Source organism: Cyprinus carpio, chromosome A24, assembly GCF_018340385.1.
Source record: "Cyprinus carpio isolate SPL01 chromosome A24, ASM1834038v1, whole genome shotgun sequence".
Taxonomy (NCBI): Eukaryota; Metazoa; Chordata; class Actinopteri; order Cypriniformes; family Cyprinidae; genus Cyprinus; species Cyprinus carpio.
The window spans coordinates 12,878,114-12,904,954 of NC_056595.1; the positions used below are offsets into that span (position 1 = coordinate 12,878,114).

The 26,841-nt window shown below is 35.5% G+C and overlaps 1 protein-coding gene and 1 pseudogene across 1 annotated transcript; both read right to left on the reverse strand.

Annotated features, from left to right (window-relative positions):
* Positions 1-389: 389 nt before the first annotated feature.
* Positions 390-1,258, reverse strand: LOC122135464 (rotatin-like). Its single transcript, XM_042714901.1, has 2 exons — positions 853-1,258; positions 390-665 (listed from the first exon to the last, which is right to left on the reverse strand). Exons 1-2 carry the CDS (start codon positions 973-975, stop codon positions 390-392), a joined length of 399 nt encoding a protein of 132 aa, XP_042570835.1. The 5' UTR covers positions 976-1,258.
* Positions 1,259-5,943: 4,685 nt separating this feature from the next.
* Positions 5,944-26,841, reverse strand: part of LOC109090094 — a 44,589-nt pseudogene continuing 23,691 nt past the window's right edge.

Sequence of the window (26,841 nt, forward strand, 5' to 3'; positions counted from 1 at the left end):
GAAATGTTGGTTTGATGTGTAAAAGCATTATCACTTCATTGCGGCTGTTATGACATCCGGATTTCAGTCTTTGTGTGTAGCAAGACTTACATGTGTGAAGTGGTTCATTTTTAGGTTCAAACTGATCTTATCAGACTAGAGTCTACATCACTGACCCAGCCCCCTTCAAAAAACATTTAATAAAAAATATAAATAAAAATTATTCTTATTTTTGGCGAGAATAGGTCAAAATATCATCCATGCCAATAAATTATCAAATGACATTCGGCTATTTTTTTTTTTTTTACCATGCCTGCTGAGCCTTATTAGATATTGGCATTTGCATCATCCACTCAAAAAGAAGCATGTTGGTCAACCATTATTCATGTGAAACCCTGTGAATCCAGCACTCATACTAAGACTTTGGGCTTGTTAGCAGAGCAGAAGCAGATGTTGTGGAGAATAAGCAGGATGGTGGCTTTAGAGCTGGAGTGTTTGGACAGAGCCAGTCCGACCAGCATCTCCAAAGCCCCTCTGAGCCTGAAGATCATCTGCTGTCCGTCCTCCCCGAATGACACGTTCAGCAACAGCTTGAGCCAGAGGGAGAAAGACTCCGCCGCCAGACTGCCGCTTCGACCACCTGCCTTAGGCATGGGGAGGGACAGGAAGTGCTGCAGGAAGTTACTCTAGGGAAAACACCAAGAAAAAAAGTTTTGTTAAAACCTCTCAGTGATATCTATTGGATATGCAACTAAAGGAGTCATTAAAGGATTTATTGCTGGAAAGCAGAAGTATAGCCTGAAGTGTCTCAAAGGGTTATATTTCACCCTCCCCTGAATTATGTTTTGCTTTAAACATCAGCCAGTGAGTTACCTTCAGCAGTACCCATTTGCAGTCCCTTGAGATGGCCAGGTTGGCCAGCAGTGAGAAAGCCAGACTGTGGATGCTGCTGTTGTCAGGGGCAACCTGGGATGCCAGTTTCATCACCCCATGCATCAGTGAATCTGTGACCACAGTCTTAGGAAGAACAGCCTGAACTGAGCCTGAGCTACCACTGCTGTTGCTGCTACATAAAGCATGGCATGCTGGAAGCGAACAAAAAAAAGAGAGAGAGACTGAGTGAGAGATTACTTGATTATGGAAAAAAAAACTAAACCGTATGAATTAGAAGAAACTAAGCAATCTCAGAAGATAATATCACAGTGTTAAGGAAACAAAACTGATCTGTGTCGCACTGTAAAGGGCACCTTCCTAAACCCTGAAACGAGGACAAAAACATTACCAGCCATTATTAATATACCAGTATATATGTATATATATATATATATATATATATATATATATATATATATATATATAATTTATTTCATTTTATTTTATATACACATACACACACACACACTATATATATATATATATCACACACACACACACATATGCATACACATACACAGAATATGTATACATACCACCATCCAAAAGTTTGTGGAAAGTCATTTTTTTCTATGATTAATTATGAAATTGATACTTCTATTGAGAAAGAATGCATTAATGCATCAATTCAAAGAATGCATCAATTCAACTTTCTATGACAGGAATAAATTACATTTTTAAAAATATCAAAATGGAAGACAGTTTAAAACAGTAGAAACTTTCTATTACTCTCTCTCTCTCTCTCTCTCTCTCTCTCTCTCTCTATATATATATATATATAAAACATACGAGACTTCTTTCAAAAGCCAAATAAAATCAGATTTTCTAACTTCTGAATGGTTAGCATCATCTTTTCCCCTGTGGTGCTGCAAAGTAGTGCTACAGGAAAAACTGCCAGCGATATAAAACCACAAGACTTTTCCTTTTTGGTAATCTATGCATCTTGTCTCAAAATATCACCACACAGTTGTGTAACAATGAGCGTGGAAACTCAATGGAAACAGAATTGTTCCACTGTTTTAACTATAAAAAAAATATATAAAAAAATATTTCCTCCTGGTCTAACAATGCTGCATTTAGTTGTCACATCACTAAATGTCTCACTTCTGGGTAAGCAGACAGACATATTTTGAAGAACAGCAAGACTGCAGGTGAATCATTTACCATGATCCTATATTACTGAGAGACCTCAGCGGGGTTTTGCTTGCCAAAGAAATCCAATATTAATTGGCCAGATGAAAGAATGAGGGTTGTGTGTTGCAGGTTAATGAATTATATAATAAAAGTGACAGAGGACAGAATACGTTGTTGAGGAAAATATGCTGGAGGGCTGATTCCATAATTGAAGAACCAGCCTCATGAACTTTCAACATGACCTGCTGTTAACACAGACCTTGAGAAACACGACACATGACAGCATGCTATTGTAGCCTAGTGCTGTTAAGCCATAGTGACAGCCCAAGAACACATACACAATAACAGGCACAAAAAAACACGTATGCGCCCCCACCCACACACACACACACACATACAGATGTATATGTACAGACGCCCATGTACTGCTGGCTCTTCACAGGTGGGAAGCCACATCCTGTCTCAAAGCACAGCTTTCCATGAGCTCAGATATATGACACAGAGCAAACACTGCATTCAAGTAAACACACTCACGAACAGACATTTTCATGTACAACTGTCAGTCTCTCTCACACACACACAAACACGCGCAAACGCTTTCATGTGTAACCGTCTCGCACTCTCACTCACATACACACACACACACACACACACACACACACACACACACACACACACACACACACACACACACACACACACACACACACACACACACACAAAGCAGTTAGATATAACATTCAGATTGTTTTTTTTTTTCTGTATTTTTCTTTTTGCTATAATATATATATAGAAAAGGGAGGTTTTCGACTTTAAAATATAATTAAAAATGATTTGATGATTTCTATGTTTCACTTAAAGCCACCATGAAATCAACATTGACTATTTTTTCTTAAATATTGCTGTGTATACTATAAATGATTTATCCATGCACAATATTTTTTTGTATAATTCATGTGCACTGGTACAACGGCAGGACAATAATTCCTCCCCTCCAGCAACCTGTAGCTCACACAATTAGAAAAAGACTATGGCCACGTACACACTGCATGTTTCAGGAGTGACAACCACATTAAAATGCCAAATTGCCATGAATGGCAGCGTGGTAACCATAGCAATGTTGTGGCGTCTCAGAGAGATTGAAGGCCCGCAGATTACCTTACCAAAAAGTAGTATACTTCAAGTTTATTTTATTAAGTATACTTTATGTAGCAAGTATACAAATATCAGTGTTCTAGTAGTATACTTGTAAGTGTACTGATTCAATACTCCTTGGGACTAAATTGGCCCACCTTCTAGTATATAAAAGTATACTTTTAAGTATACTTTAAGTATAACAGTAGCAAACTTTGAGTACACAACTAGTTTACCTCTATGTTTGTAGTTTGTACTGCAATTATACTAAAAGTATACTGGTATACTGACAGTTTACTAATTAAATACTTTGTACACTTTGAAGTATAGTCTCAGTAAACTACTAGTTTAGTAGTTTTATACTGCAAGTATACTCACTAGTTTTCTTTAAGTGAACTTTACATCATACTTTAAGTATACTACTATGTCCCTATTTAGGTTTTAATTTGTATATATTTTGTTATATGAATATCTGAACATACAAAACATCCAAAGAATGAACAGAGTATCTGCTTGTAAACAAAAACAGTTTATTCTAGCTTCATGGATTCTTTTTTTAAACACTTTAATGTGGGTAAGTTTCATAAAAAAATAAAGAAATAACATTTTTGAACAAAAAGCTGAAAAAAGTCCTATGAATTGGATTCAGAATGATAATCAAAATGTAGATGGAGTCGATCATAGCTCGACTGTAATTATTCTTCATCGGTTGACATTTTATTCCATAACCTTACAGTTTTGATGCTGTTTCATGTCAGATGATCGTGTTAGATTACATGTGTTAGTGTCTGTTGTTTCTTTTTCTTCTTCACTTGTGTTTTCTTGGAAATTCTGTACAGAAGATGTGTACTAGCGCCCTCTATCATATAACAATGAAAACACCGATTCTAGGAGCACAAGTATAGTTCAAATATCTTTTTGTAAGTATAAGTCAAGTATACTTAAATGTCATTTTAAGTATATTTCTGAGGAGTACATACAGCCCATTTCTGAGAAGTACATAAAAAGTAAACTAAAAGCATACTTTCCTATTTTTAGTTTAAAAGAAGTATACCAATAGCACACTTGAATAAACATATTTTTCGTAAGGGTAGTTTTGTGTTAGCTGCTGTTGGGAAAACAAACATTAGACTGCAAAGATACACAAAAATTCTCAAAACATCATTAAACCGCCATCAGGAGAGGCATCATAATCTATTTTTGTTCTTTAAACTGTTGTTACTGAACATCCTATACTCTCTTGACCGCAACAACAACTGCTCAGTCCACAATACACCTCTCTCCTGCATCCTGTCAGATCTAAGGTAAACACTTGATGCCTGAATACACACATGCAGACTGGTGTGCTTCTTGTGACATCATCATTAACAACTAGTTGTTTAGTTTGGTTCCGTAGTTCACACTGCATAGTGAAGTGAAGTGAAGTGAAGTGAAGTGAAAATGACATATGGCCAAGTAAGGTGACCCATACTCAGAATTCGTGTTCTGCACTTAACCCATCCAAAGTGCACACACACAGCAGTGAACACACACACACACCGTGAACATACACCTGGAGCAGTGGGCAGCCATTTATGCTGCGGAGCCCGGGGAGCAGTTGGGGATTCGGTGCTTTGGTCAAGGGCACCTCAGTCATGGTATTGCCGGCCCGAGACTCGAACCCACAACCTTAGGGTTAGGAGTCAAACTCTCTAACCATTAGGCCACGACCAGTGTTGGGTTACTAATCTATTACTTTGTATTACTTAGTCTATTACTAATTACATCATCGATATTGTATTTACTTTACTAATTACTCTGTCTGAAAAGTAACTTAGTTAATCAATAAGTAACTTAATTATTCAAATTGCTAATTAGGCTACATCTTAAAATCCCTATAAACCTCAATAGAAATTAAACTCTTTATTCTTTCAATTTGAGTCAAACATAGAATAGTTTAGCCTTTTAGCTTTAATACAACTGTAATATTTAAACATTTTTATTAAAAAAAAAAAATAAAAACTACTTTGGTTAATTAATTGTAATAATATGAATAAAAACAAAAAAAAAAACCAAAAAAGCTTAAGAAAAGTTAAACAATACATTTCAGTTTGGCAAGATCTTCAGGAAAAGCTCAACTTGTAAAATCCTTACAGGTTTATGTAAAAATAACTCGTTAACTAATGTAGGTAAGTATAAATTGCATAAATTATCTTCTTTACTGAATAATTAAGGTTTCTCTGTGAATCAGGAAAAACTGAAAGTGAATGCGCTGGCGTGCAGAGGGTTAAAGACGCTGCATTCAATTTTATCTTTTGACGGTAAATTTGGATTTCATATTCAATATTGATTTTAGAACTGTTGAGATGATTTACTGTATGTAACACAAATAACTGTAATTAAATTAACTAAACATGAGCAGTAATCCCTTTACTTTTTCAGTGGATAAGTAATTTAATTACAGTAATGCGTTACTTAGTAACGCGTTACACCCAACACTGGCCACGACTTCCCCTAGAAGTTAGAAGAAGATAGAAGTTAGAAGATAGAAGTTCTGTAAATGCAGTTGTCACTACCTGTGTTTTTCAGGAGTTAATGCCCTTGTCACTCTCGTATTTTAGTGAATTATGTGTGTACAGAATGTGATTAAGGAATAAAAGGTGTACTGACAACCGAATTTAGCTGCATTGTGTAGCCCACATGGCCTATGATCCAATAATTTCACGACTGGCAAAATCAAATCCTGCCTTATATTTTTTCTTGTTTACAAAGTTATTTCAATCAGTGTATGGGGGACCTACATGACATTAGGCAGGTGGTTTTAAAGTTGTGACTGATCAGTATATACTGTATATATATGGTAGCTGCTAAATACATCAAAAAGTAAAAATTGCTCAATCCAGTCAAAGTAATCGTTTACACCTAAAGTACCTCCCCTTCACAAATGCTCCATCCTAGTTTCCAGTAATCTAGCAGCACGTTTCAACTATGACACAATCCCTTCTGTGGCTGTCGGGCTCATATCAGCCTTGCATTTAGCACACAATGACACTTACTGTACTGCCGGATGACTCATGAGAGGGTTACAGTGAGCACAAAGCTCATTTATTATCTCAGCACCCTGTCTTTTGCTTTCTAATCCTCTTTTCCTTTGTCATTCCCCTTTTCTCGCTCTCGTTCCTCCACCTCTCAGAAGACTGACCCACTGTGCAGTTAGCCGTGTAGACACAGAGCAGTTCCAGGACTGCTGTCATGCACAGATCGTCGAGCAGGAACCAGGGCCACAGAGCCATCAGCACCACTGCCAGACGCAGCTCTGTAGCCACAGCCTGTTGAGACAAAATTTGGCACTATCAGTCAATACTGGATATTTAAGTGTTCTTACTAATTTTCCTATTTTTACATTTAGATTAACTTTGCCAACATCTGAATATAATGCTCATATTATATACTAGCTTAATATGATAATTCATCAGGGACTGCAATCTACCTGTATGGCTAAATCTGATGTCAACTGATGTGCAATGTCCCATAAATAAATAAACAAACTGAATATATATATATTTTTCTATTTACTTGCATGTCAAAAAAAAAAAAAAAAAAATATATATATATATATATATATATAGCCATATAAAAATTATTTAAAAATAACTTTTTTTTTTTTTTTTTTTTTTTATATGTGTGGTTTTGTTTTGTTTGGTTTGGATAAATTTTTGAATTTAAAATTTTATATACTTTTTTTTAGTTTTAACATGAAAATATTTATCAGCTTATTAGCATACCTAACAAACTCTTAAAAGGGCTTTACAAAAAGGAAAATAAATAGATTGTTTTTGATGTTCTCGTTGTTTAGGTTTTTATATCTATTTATTTTTTGTTCTTGTCTTTGTTTATTTTTTCCTTGTTGTGTAGTCAAAAAATATCTTTCTGTACAAAACAAAATACTATGTACCTCATAAACCATGTACGTTTTGCAATAAAGAGTTGGATAATAAAAATAAGTACAAAAACAGTTTCTTCAAAACCTAAAGTTGAAAAATAATAATGCCTTTTTGAACATTAATTAAAAGGCTGTTTAATTGGTCAAATATACATTCAACAATCTTAGGTTGATTAACTCCCGCTGATTTATACTTCACAGAAATGATCACATGACTTATTATATGCACACCATCTTGCTGGGTGTTGTGTAGATTTTCTTGTAAAGACTGCACCTCAGTTCTTACAAGAAAATCTGCATGACTCCAGCAAGATTTCAAACCCGCAGGGGTTTTCACCCACAAGACCCCCTGTGAGAGCATTTGCAGATACTGTACAATGAATGTTACTACTCAAATAATCAGCACAGGGAAGATTATTTGAAGTGACGTACTTTGCATTCATTATGTTAATACAGGAAATTTCGCAGAATCTCTAGAATCATCTTAAGTTCTCTCATGCTGTTCTCCACCTGATGACGTTGACCAAAGACAGTTGGAACAAGATATCATGCTGATAGTCGTAATTTTGATAATGTCTTATTTATATATGCATAAATTTGTGCTGCATTTCCCTGTTTGTATTAATTATAACTGTAACACTTCATAATAAGTTTTATTAATAGATCTTAACAAAAATTACATGTTGCCTAACAAATACACGTAGCACAACATGATTTACTAACATAGGGAATGTTCCTGGCTAACAATTTTACTTGATCATCATCATTTTTTCAACCATCATAGGCCTACCACTAAATTCAGACCGCATAATTAATTAAAAGTCTTGTCATTTCAGGACTAATAAAGTGTGACTAATAGTTTGTAGGAAGTCAATTTCTCGTCATGTGACAATAAAACTATAAAACAGGAAATTATATGACAGAGAAGATCCTCATGCACTCATGTTACCCTTAACTTATGTATAATTAATTATACCCTGAATTTATATTACTTCAGGATTTCCTTTGGTAGGACCAAAATTTAAAATATGATTCAATTTGTAACTATATAGTTACAATCTAACAGTAATGTTTAAACATTTCTTTGAATCATTAATACATGCCAGGTTTCACATCTTAATTATTTTCAAACAATTTTATCAAATTAAACCAGGTTTTATTTTTGTTTATATATATATATTGCCAGGTTTCATATATATATACACCACACACACACACACACACACACACACACACATTAGGGGTGTAACGGTACACAGACATGGTAGTTCGGTGCATACCTCGGTTTTGACATCACGGTTCGGCACAGCGGGGGGAAAACTAAACATACATTTGTATTTTTTTTTTTTATTACACAGTAGTTTACTGAACAGATTGCTCTTTCTTTAAATAAATTTAAATTATAATTACAGTTTTCTTAAGGATAAAATTCTACCTCAGCTTATGTTCTAAACTATAGGGAGCGCTTTTAAATGACTATTATAAGGTTACAATTAATAAGCAGAGCCCAAACTTAAAGGGGTCATAAACTGAGAAATCAAATTTCCCTTTATCTTTTGACATATAACAGGTCAATGTACAATAAAACATCCTGTAAGTTTCAAAACTCAAATTTTCTTGTTATGAATCCTTTTGGAATGTGCCACTTTATGATGTAATAGTGTGGCTAAGCACCGCCTCCGCAGAAGAAGATCAATGCCTGCTTCTGCAGTATTGCTTCTTGAGCCACTGATACGCACTTGTAGTAGGAGAGGAAATACTAGAGAGAAGCGAAACACAGGATCACTCCATCAACAAAACCATACAGATGACATTACAAGATTACAAGACACTGTGTAGACTAAGTTGTGAAACTAGTCTTTGAATTGCCTTCCTTGGGATCCTATATATATATATCCAATATAAGGGCTGTCAATCTATTAAAATTTTTTATCTAATTAATCACACCCTTTTTCTGTGATTAAGCATGATTAATCGCACACTTCATGAAATTAAGCATAGACCGTTTATCTTGTTTCAAATTTTATTTTAGTTTATTTTGTCATCATTTGCTATATCCAGCAAAGTAAACCAAAAGATGAAAGGGTGTTTCTCAAAAATCTGTATTTTCTGCAAGCTTTTTTCAAGATAAATTTAGATGTCTTTCCAAAAAAGGACACTTATAAACTCCAAAAGGACCCATATAAGCACATATGAAAGAAAGAAAATCCGAATCTTATAGTATGTGTACAAAAAAAAAGAGCTTTTTTACATTTAAGAGAAGTCCAGCTGTGATACCGAACAGGACCACATGGAGATGCCAAAACAAACAAACATACCAAAAAGAACAAACAAACAAAAAACCCCACCTAACCAGGGATAGGCAACGTCGGTCCTGGAGTGCCGCTGTCCTGTAGGGTTGGAGCTAAACTCAGCAGGACATCGGCACTCCAGGACCGACGTAGCCTACCCCTGCCCTAAACCAACCACCTGCTGACTGGATATATCTACCACTGTAGACAGATCCATTCATTATTGTGAATGTATGTGGAAACCACGTGAATGTACGGAAATGTCTGTGCTGTACATAAATACAATGTGCGATAAGTGCGTCAAGAGCACTCATACATGCATTATTATAACGGACTCACGTGTGCTTACAGTACGACTCCTGTATGCCAATATATATACATTGCCCATCCAAAAAAAAGTCACCACCTGGATTTAACTAAGCAAATATTTAAGATGCTCCCATTGGATAAGTACTGCATGAATGATTATGTTGTATGCCCAAAGAATGAGGTCAGCTGACTACCTGAATATACTGAATGACCAGGTTATTCCATCAATTAATTTTATCTTTCCTGATGGCACAGGCATTTTCCAAGATCACAATGCCAGGATTCATCAGGCTCAAATTGTGAAAGAGTGATTCAGTTAGCATGCAATATTATTTTTACAAAAACAAACAAACAAAAACAGATTTTTGTTTTTAGATTTTTAAAAAGACCATCTTGATTCATGTATTTACAAATTTCAATATAAGTAATAATGCTTGTTGTATTATTAATTAAAGTTATCATAAAGCAGTACAAACATAGGGAAATGACCTGGCTAAAACAACTGATCCCGAGGATCGTACAGTTTTGTCATTTATTGTCACATCTGTGACAGCACTGTCTCTCTCCCTTCACCTGGCTCTGCCTCCCTCTCAACAGGTATTCAGTGTTTCTGATGTTGAAGCTGTCTATCATGTTGCTGAAACCTTCCGTTACCTTCCTCCTGTGAGTGCTCTTGCCCGTTTTCACAGACTCCAGGTGAAGCTCTACGTAAATGTGCTTCATGCGTTCCACACAGCTGTCAACCACACCAGCTGAAGAGGGAAAAGAGACATGTATCTGTCTATGTACTCATCCATCAGACAGTGGCATCAGGCATTAGACACAATAAAACATCACCTGGGACTAAAATGAATCTTTCTGTGAGATTTTCTCCTAGTTGATGGAAAAATACTTTTTTAACTACTACCTTTGAAGAGGGACATATTCTATACTTCTAGGATTTTTTCTTGAAGTTTACTTAAATGTTAGTCAAGTTTTTTGCTCCAAAAAGTAATTTGTTTATACAAGATATTTTGTTCACTCTCAGAACAGAAACAGGATGTTTATGCTACTGTACCTATATGATGCTGAATATTCAAAATGCATGAATGAGCAGTAGATGATCATATGCAAATGTGCTCATAGCTGTGACATCAAAACCAATAGCGTTTGATTTTCATAAATGGTTTGGGTGAAATGTGGATGGAGCCATGCGTTGTAAGCGCTAGCAAATGTCTACATTGTTATAAGTTACAAAGTTATCTCCACATTGTGTTTTTTGTTGAAGATCAGTGAAGTGATCTTTACCTTTACATGCATAACTCTGAGCACTGGAGCTTTAGGTTAATAAAGACATGAGTGCTTTGGCTGTCATCTTTTTCAGGGGGTCCTGGAACGGAATGTTCTCATATTGCTGTAAATTGAACAAGAAAATACAAAATATTTGCATCTTGTTCTGAATAATTTTGTAATGATTTAATAATAATTATTTCTTCAAATATAAATAAAATGCATATGTAATAAAATAGAATGCATATGTAAGCATCATAAAGCAGTTATTTTTTTAAATACTACTAATAAATTAATCAGATCAAAGAAGTATGGTATACCATAATGGTATATATAACCAGTATGTAGAAAGCCATTTTTGTCATTATGCAACAAGAAAACCATAAAACAAGACATTTTATGATGGAGATGTCCTCATGTCACACTCAAATTAGTTTAAGTTTTTTTTTTTTTTTACAAAGTTATCATAAATCTGGGTTTTGCTTTGTCATTGTGTGGTATGGAGTGTAGACTGATGTGAAGAAATAAGCATAATTTTAGCATAAGGCTGCAACATAATTGAAATGAAAATCAAATAATTGAAAAGAAAATGTATCTTTAGACCAATTCAATACCCCCCCCCCAAAAAAAAATAAACATTACAAAATCAGATAAAATCTGATTTTTAGATCAGACTTTTAGACATTATTTTTGTCGCTGACCCATTCATACAAGGAAGTAGCCAACTGAGGGATATATAAGGTGGCCAACCAATCAGATCTGAAAATAACATTTGAGACATGTGCAATGTGATATGCATCCATGAAACTGAATCTGTTACCTCTAATAATAGTTCACACGTGACCTCTCATAATAGTTCACATGTGACCTCTCCGACCTCCGCTCGGAAGAAAGGACTGTAGTTAGCGAGGAGCTGGGGGCCTTGCTGGCCTGATCTTCCGTGTGGCCTTCTGATCTCCTCTTAGCCTCCTCTGTGAACAGCACACACAGAAAGTGCAGGGTCGACGTGTAGAGAGAAGACTCGGCGCCCGACTAGTCCAAACAGACTTGGAGAATGTCTGTCACGAGAGAGAGCAAAGACTAAACATAAAGAATGCTAATATTTACTTTTCACAGCTTTTCTCGAACTCCAACTCTGAGACGACAAGATACAAAACTTCACAACAAACAATCTTCACCACAAGGGAACATCTGACGGGAAAAGTCTCAAACTCGCAGGCTTTTAAAAACAGCTTCCAAAGCCTGGATACCTGCAGGCAAGTCAGCGAGTCTATTGCCCACCCACCTGTTTCAGGATTTCTACCACATCCATCAGATCTAAAGCAGGCTGATTGTTCTCCCTGTCTCTATCCCAGTCTGTCATATGCAGCAGGGACACACATCCACACATACAGGCATAATGAGCTGGCCTCCCACTGCATCTGTCTCTATCTCCATCCTCTCAGCTGTCTCCTTCCTTCTCAACATCTATCTAGCACATCCTCTTCCATCTAGACTCCTCAATCTTTCTTTCCACTCCATCACTTTGTGCTTTCATCATGTTTGCCACCATTTTCTTTTTGTACTCTTCTTTTTCTTTCTGCCTTCCCTTTCCATTTGCCTGTCTCCACCCTTTGGTTTGGGTATGTGTGTGTGTGTGTGTCACCTGAAAAGCGCTGCCAGAGTTTCCCCAGTGCCACACCGACAGATGGGCCGACCGCAGCTTGGTTCCTGTGCAGCAAAGTAGCCAGGAGCATCAACACATCCACCCAGGTGTTGAGCACTGCACCCTGGGCCTGCGCATCTGAGGACCAAAGCAAGCAAACACATCAAAAAAAAAAAAAAAAACACACTTTCAAATCACTTTTCTTTCATTTGAAGGTCTTGTTTGGAAGATTTTGGGGGTGGGGGTTGTTGATTTGTTGAAGACGTTTCATGTTACCCAAGTCAGCGACAGACAGCGTGAGGATGGAAATAAGTTTGTTCAGCAGGGGATTGTAAATCTCTTGGTGGAATGGCACATCCTCACTGTGTATTGCTGCTGACTGCAGGAGCTTACACAAACTTTGCACATAATACACGATACTCAGCACCTGAGGGAAAAATAGGAGGGTGAGGGGGGAGAGAGAGAGAGAGAGAGAGAGAGAAAGAGAGAGAGAGACAGAGTCCGTAGAAAGGAGTGCAGAGTTTCCTATCAAAAACCACACATACAGCACTTTGGTTTCAAAACCATAAATGACAACAAATAGGTGACTAATTGACGCAGTTTAAGAGAAAGTGGAATGGAACCAGAAACCATCACACCTTTGTATTTTACTTTCAGCAGAACTGTATTTTACAAGTATGAGTGTGTATACATAAATGAAAGGTTAACAAATCTGTCATTTACTCACCCACATATTGTTCCAAATACAGAAGACTTTGTTAAAATTCGAAACACAAATTAAGATATTTGTAATGAAACCTGAGATGTTTCTGTACCTCCATTGAAAGTCCAGGTAACCAAAACACAAAAGATCAAACAAGGTCATAAATGCATTGTAAAATGAATTCACATGACTCAAGATATGATTACTTTATATGATGAAGAGATTTAATTCAGGCTTTTATTAACATGTAAACAATAATCAACAAACATGCACAGAGCACATCAAATATTGTAATGGATGGTTGATAGTGAGTTGTTGTGTGATGAGGAATTTTTTCAAGGTTTAACAAGGTTTTGTTCTAGTGTGTGACGCACGCACAAGACACAGTGCTCTGATTATGTTTACATGTGAACAAAAGCCTAATTTAAATCTGTTAACTTGGATTAATCCACTTGATTCATTTTACGATGCCTTTGTGACTGTGACTTGGTAACCTGGGGCTAGATTCATGAAACATTCTTAAGAAGAAATTTCTTCTCAAAAGAAAAAAGTTTAGAATTTTGTATTCCCAAAAAATCACTTACCCCCATGTCGTTCCAAACCTGTAAAAACCCCGTTCATCTCGGAACACAAGTTTTGGACTAAACCTGGAGGCTTGAGACTGTCCCATAGACTGCCATGTAAATAACAATGTCAACAGTGTCATCCGCGCAACAAGGATGCGTTGTTTCTACGTGTATTTAGCTTTGATTTGAAATAAAACGGCGCATCCTTGAGGCGAAGATGACACAGAAGAGAATACACAGCATATGGTGATATGGAGAGACACAGAGGAGACCGCTGACAAAGGAATTATTGAATAAAGTTGTTATTTTTGTTTTCTTTGCTTATATTTTTGTTTTCTTTTCTTTTCATGTATTGTGGTAGTTGGTTTATTCTGATGATGACTTTCATACCTTTTATGGACCATGACACTGTAATTTACTTGGCAGTCTATTGGACAGTCTCAAGCCTCCAGGTTTTCATCCAAAATATCTTAAATTGTGTTCAGAAGACGAACTGAGCTTTTACGGTTTTGGAACAACATGGGGGTAAGTGATTAATGACAAAATGTTCATTTTGGGTGGAATATCCCTTTAAGAAATTATCTTAAATAACTTCTTAAAGTAAATAACTCCCCCAGACTTGTCTTAAATCCCAAATGGTAAAAATGATTTAACAAATTCAATTTATTGGGTTATTTCAAATTAATTGTTGTTACACATTCCAACAACACTAGCTACATATAATAAATAGTAGGACAATTAATAGGGATGTGCACAAGTTTTCTGAAGAGTCACACTAACGACTGACAATGTAAAAAAATATTGGTCATGATTATGTGTGACGTGACTTTTTGCTGAGTTCAAAATTCAGTAACAACTCTACAAAAACGAGTCAGATAGGGAGCTCATTTTTAATTTTGGCCTATGAATAAGACAATCTTTGGCAGTATCGAGCGCACATGAACAATACACATACACGACATGCGTTTACTGTTATTGAATGAAACAGATCACTGCATCTTAAGACAGGTTCTTTAAAAGTAACAGTTCAAAAACATGCCAAATTAAAAATGTGAGACTGAGCATTTCATTTTTGGGTGAACTATCACTTTAAGCACAAAGTATGCTTTGGTTTATACACATTTGGTAGGGTATATTATAGTATATTGTGACTTGTTTCACTGTCAAAAAAGAAACTGAAGAAAAGGGATAAACAAATCGGAGCTTGCAACAACAACAGATGCCCACGTTAACAGCTTTTTTTGCATGCATGTGATTGAGGATGTATAGAAGTTTGTGAATGATGGGTGTTCCAATTTTGTGGAAATCTACAGAGCTTTCTGTGGTGTTCTGCAGGCAACCATTCCCTTTTGACAGTCTGATGTTGAAAGGACCTCTACAGCCCTGAAAGACAGCGGAGATCAGGACAACTAGATGAGCCGCAGAGACAGATTCCCTGTAAAGACCTTGTCTCAGACGACCACCGGGACAAGACCACAGGAAACAAATGATTCTTCTGTACAATCTGACTTTGCTGCAGCTTGAATTGGGACTGCTGTTTTCGTCTGGTCAGAGGAGAACTGGCCCCCCGACTGAGCCTGGTTTCTCCCGAGGTTTTTTCTCCATTCTGTCACCGATGGAGTTTTGGTTCCTTGCCGCTGTTGCCTCTGGCTTGCTTAGTTGGGGGACAATTCATTTACAGCGATATCATTGACTTGATTGCAAATGATTGCACAGATACTATTTAAACTGAACTGAGATGAATGACATCACTCTGAATTCAATGATAAACTGCCTTTAACTGTCATTTTGCATTATTGACACACTGTTTTCCTAATTAATGTTGTTCAGTTGCTTTGATACAATCTTTTTTGTTTAAAGCGCTATATAATAAAGGTGACTTGACTTGACTTGACATGTAGGTGAGCTCACATGGTTTTTGCAGTCTAAACAGATGAATAACTAAATATATAAAAAAACAAACATAAACAGAATCTAAGTTTAAAGTGTCATTTTTTACATTTTACTTGGGTCTTTGTTGTTAACCAGCAGAGAGAAAACAACCACAATTTGCTATTTTGAAAGAGTAGGCAGGTGGCAGGCAGGATGTGGTTGTGTTAAAGTGTTCTCAGGTAAACCAAGAGAATATATTTATAGTTGTGAGTGTGTGTGAAAATGAGGTGAGAGGCGTGCACAGGTTTGCAGCATGTCATACATCCACATGCTTAATGCATGTTTGTGATTAACAGCTTAGAAAAGCTTAATAAATATTCACAATTTTTACTAATAAAATGTCAGTATGATGCTTTAAAAATATCTAAATAATGCCAAAACTCTGCACAGCATCTGTTTGTCTTTACACGTCTCTCTATCTTGGCCATGTCCTGAAGTATTTGGTTCTGTCTGAGGGCAGATAGACTAAACTCAGGAAGCACAGCCAGCAGGTTGTCCAGTAAACCACACACAGCTAGCAACAGATGAGGGGTTACTATAGCGACAGGCTCGGTCCTTCCCCTTGGGTGGGACTCTTGAGTGAGGGTGGAGTCTGAGCTGTCCGTGTCACTCTGACCTACAGCACACACACACAAAAAACAGCAACCTCAAATCACTAAAGACTGAGAAAAACAAAACAAAAAAACATTCTTCTCAAGGCCAAAACCTTCGGAATTTGCCTGCTGCTATCTATAAGTGTGTAGCTCTCTTATAATCATATACCATTATACCATTCTATACATTTTCCAACAGCACATACATTTTCTGACTTATTTGTTTTTTATTTAAAGTTATTGATTATTGATGGGTTACCAAGGAATTGCATCTCTAATTATATGTATGCAGCCTTATATTCCACTCCCGAGATTTTTGTGTCCAGTTCCACCCGCACTTGCCAACATTCTAATATGGCATAGAATTTTCACGCATCAGGGAGCCGCTTTCAATATGTGGAGTATAATCTCTTTTGAATGAGTGCTCGCTGTTCACTTTCACTTTCGATTTCACGATTACATGTGCTCTGTGTAAAGGAAGCACATCTTATGAGATGGGATATTTTTCAATGAGCTCAGGATCTGTTGGAGCAGCAAATCCTTGTCAGTCTTCTCTCCTCTCAACCCGTGATCAGTGAAATCTGACTTCTGCAGCTTGTACGTGTTGGATATAGGGCTGTCAAAACCGTGTTTCTTCCATTAAATTGGGCAACTTTTTAAATTGTTAGTTGTTCTTAGCAGCATGTAGTGTCACTCTACACTACACAACTTTTACCCCCGTTTACAGTCTGGAGAAGTTCACGCAATAGTTGCCAAAAGTCAGAGTCAGTCTGCAGATTTGAGTCAACAGATTACGTAGTGTACGATGGTTAGACTCCCGCTTTTTTTTTTAGCTTCAGACTTTGATTCCATCCAGTCAGAGGATATTTTCAGCGGGTTTTGAACCACACATTGTTATCATTTGTCATGCATCTGCAACAAGGCGCACACTTCTGCATGAGTTCGTTGTCATCAGAATGACTTTAAGTCTGGTAGTGTGTGATCCTGAGTCATGTAGTGTTTTCATTTGTGACTGTTTACGAAGTCAGTAAGTCTGATAATGACTAGCGTTTTAAAATCTGTTCCATGCTGGAATACACTAATTTTAAAATCTGACCAGATTTTAAAACACTAGGCATCATACACTCACCGACTTTTTAAATAGTCACAGAGGAAAAGCTGGCCATCATACATTAAAGTCTGGTAGTGTATGAGCCTCAGTCGTTTTAAGACTTTCCGGTCACAAAAATCACACAAAATTTGCATCCATAATTTTATCTCATGTAGGCTATTGTAAAATTATTTTTGAAAAAGGCATTGAGGTCCACCCTATGTTAACAAGGCCCACTCAATATAGAATTTCTGACCTCCCCACTGCTGTCAGCTGATTCTAAAAACAGTATAAAAAATAATAATAAAAAAAACCCAGCACAAGACAAACAGCACTTTTTGCAGTATGATCAGAAGGTAAAGTAAAAGTTATTTCCATATTCTAATGAAGCTACTGTTTTTAGAAGGAATTAAAAAATAATGGAGATTGATTTGGATGTAAGCTAATTGTGTTCTCTCTAGACATATCCACTAAGAGAGGATATTGATGAATTGTGTTCCCTTTAATTTATTCCTTACATTTGATTTACTTGGTCTTAAAAAGTTACATTTACCTTCATAAAACCTGCAGAAATGTTGTCTAGTGAACAGTTATTGTTAGTTATAATATACTGTAATAAAATATAATATAATAGTGAATGATAGTGAAACAAGTTTTCATACCCCACTGACAGACTTGTTTTAAGCATAAACTCACTTAATTTTGTTACATTTCTCAGAAAACAAGACTTCATATCTTTGTTCTGCATTTCAAGTATTGTCCTTGTTTTTTTAGTATGTTTATATATTTGCGTTGTTAAAATGCATCTTGATTTATGGTTGTTTAGTAAATTGTTTTGCAGTGAATGCAACATTTAATGTCATGACTTATGAATTTAAGTCTTTCTGCACTGATTTAAGGTCTTTTAAGGCCTAAATTTGTGGACTTTTTAAGACCTGCAGAAACCCTGCTAGAAAAAACCTTGGTCGACCACAAATTTCTACTGACTGAGTTTGGTTTAGAGGAGCAAGCATCTCTCTCCAGTGATTCAGAGAATCGTTCAGATCTGTCTCTACAGAAAGAAACACACACAGCTTCGTTTACAAATAAAACAGCCAAATGTACTACTAAATTATATGTACTGGAGTAATTACCTCCAACAGCTTACTAATAATTTAAATTCTGTTATAACAAGCGAATGATAAATGTAAACACCATCATCTAAAATATGCAGAACACCGGCCATGATCTCTAGTACAGAACAGTATTAATAATGTGTGTAAGCATATGGATGTCACCGAGTCAGACATCCACTAATAGCTGGCAGTGCTCTGGGCGTGTGGACGCAGTAACCTGCGTGACATTGGCTGGCAGTGGAGGGGGGCTGAGGGTGAAGGCATGTCTGCCTGTGTAAAAGCTCTTCACCATCTGGCCCACGCTCTCAAAAAACTGGCAGTGGTACAACAGAGCCTGCAGGGCAGGAAGCCTGACCAGACACAGACCTGAATCCTCATCATGCACACAGGGGCTCTGGGAGACACAAGAAATGGAAGAAAAGAAAGGGAAAAACGATAAAAAAGAAAGACAGGAAATATAATACTGAGGATACCAGAAAACCAGAAATCACCATAGACAGATTTGTTATGTCTACAGAGCTTTTAAGACCGGCTGTGTTATTGATATTCAATTCTGAGAGTTTATTCTCATGTAAACATACCTGCCAGGCACACTCTTTGGCCTCTTCTGCATTAGCAGGCATGGCATCACAAGGAGGTTTTGCAAAATAAATGCTGCCTATAGGGAAGGGGAACATAAAAGTCAGCAACACTGCCATCTTCTTGTAAATGAATGGAAATGCATGCTGGTTGAATTCTCAGTGGAATAGCAGAAAGCAAGTGGAAAATTTTACAAAAAGAGAGCAAACACATTCCCTTTAAACTGTGACGGTTTATGTGGGTTTAACATCTTTTTCTCTTCCTGTTTCTGAATATGCCTTTGTACTAACCCTATACTAATAATGAAACCTTCAGAAATAAAACACAGTTCTAAATGAATATGACTTGCAGACTTTTGACTTGCAACATGAAATCTAATCATAACTGTAGCTTATTCTAATCCAGAACTGCCCACTTAGACAGGAAGTGCCCGTCTGACTGATTTGTAACACTACTAAGCACCACTTTTTTATTTCATTATACACTACAGGTAAAAATATTGGAATAATTAAGATGTGTTTTAATGTTTCTGACTATATATATATATATATATATATATATATATATATATATATATATATTATATATATATATATATATATATATATATATTTCTGAAATATGTCTCTTATGCTCAAAAAGGCTGCAGTTATTTGATTAAAAATGCTGCAAAATTGTGAAATATTATATCATAAAAGTTTAAAAGAATATTTCAGTTTGAATATATTTTAAAAAGTCCTTAATTTCTGTGAAGAAAGCTGAATTTTCAGCAGCCATTCAGAAATCATTATAATATGTTTATCTAGTGCTCAGTTATTATTTATAGTCAATTATTAATAGAAATATAAATCTCTCTTAACATTATAAATGCATCCTTGCCAAATTTTTCTTTACTTTTGTATGGTAGTGTACCATTGTTTCCATAAAAATATTAAGCAGCACAACTGTTTAGCATTTATAATAAGAAGAAATGTAATAAGAAAATAATAATTTCCAAAGGATCATGTGACATTAAAGACTGGAATATAGGTTGTTGAAAAATCAGCTTTGCCACTACAGGAATAAATTACATTTATTATTATTATTACTATATTTAAATTATTATTATTTTATAATATTACTGTTTTACTGCATTTTTATCTGGAATAGATTATACCACAAAGAAAAATAAGCCTGTCAGTTTGGAACTACCAGTTTTCATTTTTTAAGTCCAGCATGCTTCATCTGGTCCATGGAGGGCAGTTCTAGACTCTCAGTCTACACTCAGTTTTTTGTTGTTTTCAAGCTGAAGCTGGATGGACTCACCTCTCAGCGCACCATACTGCACTCCTGTCTCTCCAGCAGGGTGTTGAGTACCGTGGCCCTCAGACCTCCTGAAATATTCTGGCAACTCACTGACAGCACCACACACCCTCTCTCCAGTGAACTCAGAGCCGCACCCACAGCCAGGCTGGCACAGCGGACCTAGAGCCAGACAAATACACACACAAACTCGTGTTCAGACCCAGCACATGTGCTTGGCAATGCTAACTGCCATGGGCTCTTTGGCGTGTAGCACTGGCACAAATCTGTGTTCGTCATGCCCATTATTTTCAGTGCTCAGCATCTGCTTGAGCTAAGGGAGGCCTGGACACGCACGGGTACTTGGGAAAACTATCCAGAATAGATTGCCAAGGCACACAAATTGCTAAATAAGGTTTTCATCAAAATTATGGACACATACGTTTAATAAATTTACATTGTCTATGATTGCATTTAGTGCCAATATACAGTGAATGCTAATATGAAAAAAACATGGAAAATCAGTATTTAGTGGAGCCTTGAAAATCTAAAACAATTAAAATTATTAGAATTATTTTAAATCGTGTTCTTGTGATCCATTTATGACCATGTCTGAATGTTATTTTTTAATTAAAATTCTGACAGAACTTAATTTAAGAAACACTGTTTGTGTTTACAATCAGTATATATATATATATTATACTATATATATATATATATATATATATATATATATATATATATATATATATAGATATATATATAAATTGTGTCTAGTTTCAGATAGAAATCAGGTAGTTTCTGGTAGAATCAATGCAGCGCATAAGATGTCCAATCAAGATTGTAGGTTAAAATCTCTATAAATGTATGGTAAAATAGGTCAAGTACTTTAAAGTGCCCCTATTATGACATTTTTAAGGTTGCTAATATTGTTTTATGAATCTCCTAAAACAGATTTAGATGCATGCAAGGTCAAAAACAGGTTATGAAAAAATAGATTTAATTTTACCTAATTTCTAAATGATTCATAAACGACTCGTGGAAAGCGGTTCAAAGAAAGAGTCTCTCTTAACCCCTCCTTTCCGTGAGCCCTCACTGCTGTGATTGGTCAGATGGCGCAGTCCTTTGTGATTGGTCCAGAACTGTAGAGAGATTGGCTCTGCATTGGTCTAAAATGAAAATTCCATTGCCATGACAGAATGACAGCCCTGGAGACTTGTCAATACATAGAAAAGATGGTATCGATTGTACCTTACCAATTCGAGCTGTAGTCTGATGATGACCGGTTGCACTGGCTGATTGACAAGAGACTGTTTCGGAAGCACGGCTGTAGCAGAACGTTTCTCAGTGGTAAGTGTCAAGTGTTAACAAGTCTGTGGTAATTATAAGATGACACATTTAAAAATGTTACTGTGTTTGTGGGCAGGCAAGTTGGTGACGTAGAATGTGGCCAGACATTATGCAAATGCAATTATCCCAATAATTGAAATAACTGAAGTTGAAAAAAGAAAAAAAATGATAAAACTTTGACAAAAAAACTTTTCACAATATTTACAGTAATCAACTTTCGCTGTCAATATGTAATTTTAATTGGTCCTATGGTGTAAAAAAAAATCCATGTAGTCTCTTAATTAACTGGAAATCTGCATTCATAGTAATTATAAAGCAAATACAGTTTAAAACAGTTCTAGATTAACTTTAGCTTGTCACACTACAGGACATGTAAGCTTCCAAAAAGTATTTCATGTCAACTATTCAAAACAGTACTACATGTTAAGTACCTACTGTATGACCATTATGTACATTTTACATGAAGGTCTCACCTCTCGGTCCACCCACAAGGGAATTAACCAGGCCAAGCCAAGCTGGGCGGCACTCTACTCATCAGAAGACCCCAATGATATCTAGTCCTTAAACAACACACAAACACTCTAAATATGAAGCATAAAACTGCTGTTCTGATGTAACGTACTTATTTAGCAGTATAACCATTCAATTTAATATTAAACAGATTTCTAGGGATAAACCGATATAATCTGCCAAAACCATGTTCACTAAAAGAAGTAGTAGTACCCCCTAGTGTCAGATTCAAAGCTTAGTGATTTCAATGTCAACTGCATTGGCATTTCTGACCTAATTTTTACTTTCCTTCATCATCTCATGTGACAGATGAAGCAGGCAGATAACTGTGTTTTTTGTCACTCCTTTGCCCATGAAGGACATCGAGTTTCCTCCCAAATCTATGTAGAATGAAGAGATGACCTGGACAGGAACACGATCATAATTAGCAGTCTGGAGAAAGACACATTTCATGATGTGTCTTAGAGACTAACTGGTGTTGTTTATGTTACATTTATATATTTTCATTTGTGACATCTGTTAACCAAACAACCTCGTAATCAAAGTATATTTAAGAAAGACAATTAACTAATATTAATATACTAATATAATATAATATAATATTATATAATATTAATAAACTAATATAATATTATTTTATTTTATTTTATTTTATTTAATATAATATAATATTGTAGTTATGATATATTTTTGTTGTTATATAGGGCAATATATTGATGCAAAGGAAATTAGATGCAGCTTAGACACGGGTTGGTTGGTAAGTGATTCATGCTTAAGTGTTTGGGAAAATCTTGGACCCTGACTATGAGTGTGTGTTTAACGTTTTCTGTCTGAATGAGAGCAACAGGAAGTGTATATAATCTGTGCGAAATACATTCTAATGTGTAACCGAGGCTCTTGAGCACATGTGTATATGCATACTTCCAAGAGGCCGCTGAGGTACTTGAGGCAGAGTGTGTTTGGCTCCATGCTGGGTGTGTGTGTGTGCTCCAGCCGGGCAGGGAGGTCACATGGGCCATGGTCCTGAGCGTGCGCTCTAGAGAGGGCAGACCGTAGAAGAATGGAGCATTGGACAAGCGCAAGCACTTTAGCAGGCTCAGAGACAAATGCAAAAGAGTGAGAAATAAAGTCATCATAATAAAGATATTTGCCTTAGTATGAAACACTATATACATTAGCCTTCCAAAGTATGGGGTCAATAAGATTTAAATAATAATAATAATAATAATAATAATAATAATATTTTGGAAAAAAAACTAAAAAAACAAAACTAAAGTAATACTCTCATTAAACTGATCAAACATGACAGTAGAGACATTTATAGTGTTACAAAAGTGTTCTTTTTCAAATAAATGTTTTTTGTTTTTTTTTCAAAGAATCCTGAATAATAATTTATTATGGTTTCTGCAGAAATATTAAGCAGTACAACTGTTTTCAACATTGATAATAATAATAATAATAATAAAGTTTTGTGAGCACCAAATCAGCATATTAGAGTGATTTCTAAAGGATCATGTGAGACTGAAGACAAGATTAATGACTGCTTAAAATGCAGCATTGCTACCACAGAAATAAATTACATTTTAAAATATATTAAAATAGAAAACAATTCTTTTAAATTGCAATAATATTTTACTATATTACTGTTTTTATTGTATTTTTGATCCAATAAATGCAGCCTTGGTGAGCAAATGAAACTTCTTCCAAAAACATTAAAGAAATCTTACCAACCCAACCCAACGTTTGAATTATAGTGTATATTTATTTATTTTACATTGGGTGTAGCCAAGTAGTTAAAGACCAGGGCTGGTAATCATAAGGTTACAGATTTGAAAATAAAAAAATAAAACATCCTGATCATGTAAATTTAATTTAATTTAATCTATTTTTTTTTTTGTTTATTTAAGGTTCGTTTTTTTTTTTTTTAAATAATTTTTTTGTTTTATTATGGATTATTAAAAATTATTATAACATAGAAGCACCGTAACAAGCACCCCAAACAAATGATATACCTGTTAGATTGCTGCTCATAAACTGAAAATGTATGCAGGGAAATGTCTTAGTAGATCAGATTTGCATGACATGGCCTTGATACATCAACAAATAACAGTGGGAGTTTCCAATTTATGGATCCTTAAGGAGTTTTCAGAAGAGTTATTCCATAAATAACAAAATTAAATCAAAAGCGTGATTAGATTTGTATTTTCCCCCAGATGGCAGGTAGAAGGAGAAGACTCCTAATGAGGATAGTAAAACATTTTATCCATGTACGGGAGAGAGAAAAGGAGGAGTGCTTTTGGAATAACAAATCTGCCTTGTCGGTCTAAATGGATTCAATGAGTGTGTTTTGGGGAGCAAACAGATGTGACAGTGTTTTTACACCCTCACTAACCACAGGTGCACACTAAGCTCAATAGAAGCTACGGCTCCTGAATACATTTGAAGATTTAATTAAAATGCACAGCGGTTTCCAAACCAATCATCCTGCTAGAAAAAAGACCCAGATCAAAGAGTGATATCATGCTTTTAATAAAAAAATAAAAATAAAAAAATAAATAAAATAAATAAATAAATAAATTGTAGAGGCTTCTTGGGGCTGTGAAGCAGGGGTTAGCACACGTGTTTAGGGCACATTTACCTGTGGTGTGCATATGGGTGATGCAGGTTTGAGCCCGATCCAATCTCTTTATGCAAAATCTTTTGCTGATCTGTACTACATAACTTTTCAATGAAAGATTAAAGATATTTACAAGGTTTGAAATTGCGACAATTTTGGTCTCATATTCTCAAAAATGCTAAATTTATTGTATAAATATTTAATCTTAAAATATATATTTGGGAGCATTTGTGCAACCTGTTTTCATTTCTCTACAAAAGTCTCACTGGATTATTACAATTAATGGAAAAAGAATGTTTAGAAAAGTAAACTGATATTTCCTACTCACACACTACAGCAGAAGATTCAAATAACTGGCTTAAAGTTTGTTTTTTTGGTGAAAATACTATCTATCTATCTATCTATCTATCTATCTATCTATCTATCTATCTGTCTATCTGTCTGTCTGTCTGTCTATCTATCTGTCTGTCTATCTGTCTGTCTGTCTGTCTGTCTATCTATATATTTATCTATCTATCTATCTATCTATCTATCTATCTATCTATCTATCTATCTATCTATCTATCTATGTACACACACATATATACTGCATATATTTGTGGTGCTCCTAAGTTGGGAGCACTGGTGCTGCAAAGTAAAAAAAAAAAAAAAAAAAGTTAATTTTGAGCTTTGATTTAGCTACAATAACAGAAATATCCTGGTAAATACCATTTGAAGTTTGGGGTCTGCAGGATTTTTATTTGGCAAGTATGTATTAAATTGATCAAAAAAACTGAAATACAACTAAATACATTTATAATGTTACAAAAAAATTTAAAATAAAAAAATTATTTTTAATGTTGTTATTTTGTTTTTTATATTAATATTAAGATTAATGATGTTGTTTGCACAAAAATATTAAGCAGCACAACTGTTGTCAACACTGAAAAAATAAGAAGAAATATTTTTTGAGCACCAAATCAGCATAATTGAATGATTACTGAAGGATCATGTGACACTGAAGACTGGAGTAATCGTTGATGAAAATTTAGCTTTGCATAATAGGAATGAATTATATTTTAAAATATATATTAAAATAATAATAATAATAATATTTCACAATATTACTCTTTTCTACTGTATTTTTACTGAGTTTAAGAGATTTCTTAAAAAAAAAAAATAATAATAATAATAACCTTGATGAACATAAGACACACAGCCTTGATGAACATAAGTATTATGGCCTAATAGTTTATAGTCTTAAAACAGTAGGTTCCACAGTGTGTTGGTCTGTGCTATAAATAGAGCTGTACGATGGTTCACTGCATGTGTTAAAGAATATGAGTGAGTCAGTTAGTGTGAGTCTGTTGCTAAACGAGTCATTTTTTATGTGTGAGAGTGACTCATTCAATGTGCCCGAGTTTGTGAGTCATTATCCTGCGTTTGTGTCACCCACTGCTGTGTATGTGTGTGTGCCTTACCTGTCAGAAGTGTGTGTCATTCGAAGCAGCAGAGTGTTGAAGAGGCCAGTCAGTTCTCTCTGTAGCCTGTGACTGAGGTGGGCCTGAAGCTTGTCCGCTTCCCCTTGTGACTGGATCTGTGTGTGGGTCTGCGCTTCACCACTCAGCAAGTTCAACAGGGTGTGCGACTCCTACACACACGGACACACAGGTACTTAACAACGTGATCTGTCAATTACAGCTATACAGATACCTCCAGATTCAGCTGAACACAATTTGATAACCTCAACCTCATCCGCCACAGGAAATGACAACTAAAAATAGCAGCTTTATGACAAATTCCTCATTCAGCATCACAAGGAATCATAGTCCTGCATATATTTTACCTGAAAATTTGAACATCGTGGACTAAGTAGCTTTTATACTTTCTGAAGAAAGTGTGGAGTCTCT